Genomic DNA, 4,102 nt, shown 5'->3' on the forward strand with positions numbered 1-4,102 from the left:
GCCAGCAAGTGGTGCAGTGTTTAGGGCGGCTGGATCTCACAGTCCGACTGTGCTGTTTGAGTCTCAGACTTGGCAGTTTGAAAAATGTGCTTGTCCATGTGTGTCCACGTCCAAAATTCCAACAGGAGGATGGAGGAGAAGGGATTGTGACATGGCCATCCCCCCCGGGGAGTGCTTTCTCACTTTCTTCTTTCTGTCACTCAGTCTTTCTCTGGAGAACACATATGCTCTATAGCAAAACAAAAAAAAAGTCATATTTATTTAGTTGGGTTCTCAGAGGTCTGATTTCTCATCATCTTGAGAGTAAGAGGTGAGAGAAAGAGTGAGTCGTAGTTCACTTTTCACTACCTGTCTTCACTTTGCAGCCGTGCAGTCGGAGGCCCTTGTGTATGAAGACAGATTTGTTCTATGGCCTCGGAGTTGGGTGCCGGGGACGATGGCGGCTGCAGTGAGCTGGCAAAGCCCCTCTATCTTCAGTACCTGGAGAGAGCCCTCCGGTTGGACCATTTCCTGAGACAGACTTCAGCTATCTTCAACCGGAACATTTCTAGGTGTGTTACTCCATCTTTGCAATATAATCCTCCTATGTTCCTGATTTTCTTCATTTCTGTAGATTTGAACATTAAGCAAGAATGTTTCTAGCTGTGTTACTCCATCTTTTTCATATGTTTTATGACATTTCTGATTCCTTATTATCTCTAGATTATAGCATAAAAGTATGATTTTTGTTACATTAGATTTGTTTAAAATAAAACAGTGAACTTATTTAAAGGATCAGTTTCTTTTGTAAAGTGTCTAGTTCTGCTCATGTTAAATTATAGTATTTTGCTGCATCAGCTGTGGTTGGACTCACCATTTTTTAATTTATAGTGATGACAGTGAAGATGGACTGGATGATAATAATCCTTTATTGCCCCAGTCTGGGGATCCCTTAATACAAGTTAAGGAAGAGCCTCCAAATTCATTGCTTGGTGAGACTTCTGGAGCAAGCAGTTCTGGAATGTTAAACACGTACTCACTGAATGGCGTTCTGCAGTCAGGTCGGTATGGGGTGAGATCCCTTTTTGGACTGATAGTTCTTTGGGCACAGTCATCCTTTCATTTTTTAAAAAATTCTTTGTGTTTCTTTATACAGAATCAAAATCTGACAGGGGAAATTTATATAACTTCTCCAAGTTGAAGAAAAGCAGAAAGTGGCTAAAGGTAACAGATAAGTGGATAAAGGCAGAATGTTTAAAATCCAAATAATTTACTGAAATTACTAACAGAAGTTACCAGCTCATTCTGGAAGGTCAACATAGGTTTTTTTCCAAATATGAGTCTTTTATATTGGATATGATTTTTTGAGGAGATTATAGAGAAAATCTGAAGGAGTGAATGAAGTCACTTCTGCAAACATTTGTTGAGTATAAAGAACTGTGGGGCGGGATCAGCAGTTGGTGTAAGTAAGGGCTATGTCGCTGGATTCCCATGTAGCTGACCATGGTTCGAGTCCAGGACCTGGTGGCTTAAGTTCAACGCCAGGTGCATCATGTGCGTGCCCAAGATCCCAAGAGGAGAATGGAGGAGAAGGTGCAGCGTGGCCATCCTCCCATGGGATGATTTCCCACTCTCTGTCTTCTCTGTCTGTCTCTTTCTGGTGAGTGCATGTGCCCTATAGTAAAAACCTCTCTCAAAAAAAAAAAAAAAAGCACACTGTGTGGTCCCCCAGCCAGTGGTGTGAGTGTGGTGGGTAAAGCAGTTGGATCCCACATGGCTAACTTTGTGGTTTGAGTTCTGAACCTGTTAAGTTGAAAAACATAGCGGGCAAGTGTGTTTACCTTCCCAAAATCCCAGGTGGAGAATGGTGGGAGGAGGGATTGCGGCTTTCTCACTTTCTCTCTCTTTGCCTTTTCATCTCTCTGGGGAGTACACATAACCTATAACAAATTAAAAACTAACAAAAAGCACCATGGGTTTAGAGGGAGTACAAAAATGGATTAAATGAAATTTTTACCATCATTGGTTCATGTCATAATCAGTATTATTAATCTATCTTCCATCAGTCCCTCAGTGGTTACTTCAAGTGTTCATTGAGTCTATACACATGCTAGGTACTGTTGTAGATTGACAAGGTTTATGTTCTGTAGTCTGTGCTTTTAGAGGAGGCTTGCTGTTTCCCTAGAGTGAGAATGAGAGAGAGAAAGTGAGAAATCACCACCTCTTGGTATTTTGGGCATACATGCATCTCACACCCACTGTGATTTTCAAGCTGCTGGGTCCAGGACTTGAACCATAGTTGGCCATGTGGGAGTCCATTGCCTTAACCACCATACCACCTGCTGGCCCCACTGCTTCCTTCTTTTAGGTAAACTATTATATATTTTGCTTTACAGCAGAGGAAGAGAAAGAAACTGAGAAATAAACCCTCCAGGGGTTGGCCACACCACAATGCCTTCTCCACTTTGTTCTTGTGATTTCGAGTACTAACACACACGTGCCAGGTGTGATTCTTAAGCCACCAGGTCCCAGACATAAACTATAAGCTGGCCCCAAAAACCTCTCCAAAAAAAGAAAAGAAAAGAAAAGAAAAGAGAAAAAGAAAGCTGGCACGTCCAGGACTCAAACAGTAGTCCGCCATGTGGGAGTCCAGTGCCCTTAACCACCACAGTACTTTCTGGCCCCAGGATAGTATGTCTTTTAAACTAATTTTTACTACTACTATTATTATTAAGGAATTATTTTATTTGGACCAGCAGATGGTATAATGGTTATTTTGCTGTACTCCCACGTAGTCATACATGGTTCGAGTCCCAGACCAGGCAACTTAAAACACACACCACGCGTGTGCGTGTGTGCCCAAGATCCTGAGAGGAAAATGGAGAAGAAGGGATTGTGGTGTGACCAAGCCCCCTGAGGGGTGATTTCTTGCTTTCTGTCTCTCTGGCAGTCGCACATGCTCTGTAGCAAAAATCTCTCAAAACAATTATTTTATTTAATTTTATTCATTGTAACTTTATTTTTTTTTTTAAGTTGACCAGAGAGAGTCAGAGAGCCAAGGAAGGTGAGAAAGCAAGCTGCCAGGTCCAAGAGTCCAACTGCTGTCAGCCATGGGAATCCAGCCACCTTAACTGTCATGTGACCTGCTGTCCCCCATTATTTTTTTTTTAGAGAGATTTTTATTATAGGACATGTGCATTCGCCAGAGAAACAGAAAGTGAGAAATCACCCACCCAGGGGTGATGGCCTCACCACAGTTCCTTTTCCTCCATTTTCCTCTCAGGATCTTGAGTACGCATGCACACGTGCCTGGCGTGAGTTTTAAAACTGCCAGGTCTGGGACTCAAACCGTGGTCGACTATGTGGGAGTCCAGCAATGTAGCCATTATGTCATCTGCTGGTCTCTAAACTAATTTTTTTTTGAGAGGTTTTTGCTATAGGGCGCATGCGCGCGCCAGACAGAGAGAGACAGAGAGACAGAAAGCGAGAAATCACCCCCCAGGGGGATGGCCACACCGCAATCCCTTCTCCTCCATTCTCCTCTCGGGATCTTGGGCATGCACGCACACACGCACACCCGGCGTGAGTTTTAAGCCACCGGGTCCGGGACGCGAACTGCAGTCGACTACATGGGAGTCCAGAGACATAGCCATTATGCTAACTGCTGGTCCCCCTAAACTAATTATTTTTATATTTTTTACTTGTCTTATAAAGAGTTCAAAGTAATTTAAATCTTTCATTATTATTACTAGGCCCTTTAAAAACTTACATAAAAAGGAGTCTAATTTACCCAGTATCAGTAAGGCTTCAGGGTGTTAAAAATGCAGAATTTTTATTTACTTATTTTCAGAGATTTTTGTATAGGGTGCGTGCATTCCCTAGAAAGACAGAGAGAGATGAGAGACAGAAAGTGAGAAATCACCCCCTGGGGGGACGGCCATGCTGCAATCCCTTCTCCATTCTCCTCTTAGAATCTTGGGCATACATGCACATGAGCCCTGCGTGATTTTAAGCTACCGGATCCAGGACCCGAACCACGGTCGACTGCATGGGAGCCCAGCGACATAGCCATTATGCCAATTGCTGGTTCCTTGTTTTCCTTTTTTTTTTTTTTTTTTTTTTT

At 42.9% G+C, this 4,102-nt stretch overlaps 1 protein-coding gene across 1 annotated transcript in view; it reads left to right on the forward strand.

Annotated features, from left to right (window-relative positions):
- Window positions 1-369: 369 nt before the first annotated feature.
- The window catches only part of INO80 (INO80 complex ATPase subunit), a gene marked incomplete in the record, with an annotated part of 129,629 nt that continues 125,896 nt past the window's right edge, over window positions 370-4,102 (forward strand). The window contains 3 exon segments of the mRNA XM_027775821.1: window positions 370-551; window positions 871-1,040; window positions 1,136-1,203. Of these exon segments, the coding sequence (XP_027631622.1) occupies window positions 409-551; window positions 871-1,040; window positions 1,136-1,203 (381 nt within the window).

This window comes from Tupaia chinensis, unplaced genomic scaffold (genome assembly GCF_000334495.1).
Source record: "Tupaia chinensis unplaced genomic scaffold, TupChi_1.0 Scaffold000605_1, whole genome shotgun sequence".
NCBI lineage: Eukaryota > Metazoa > Chordata > Mammalia > Scandentia > Tupaiidae > Tupaia > Tupaia belangeri.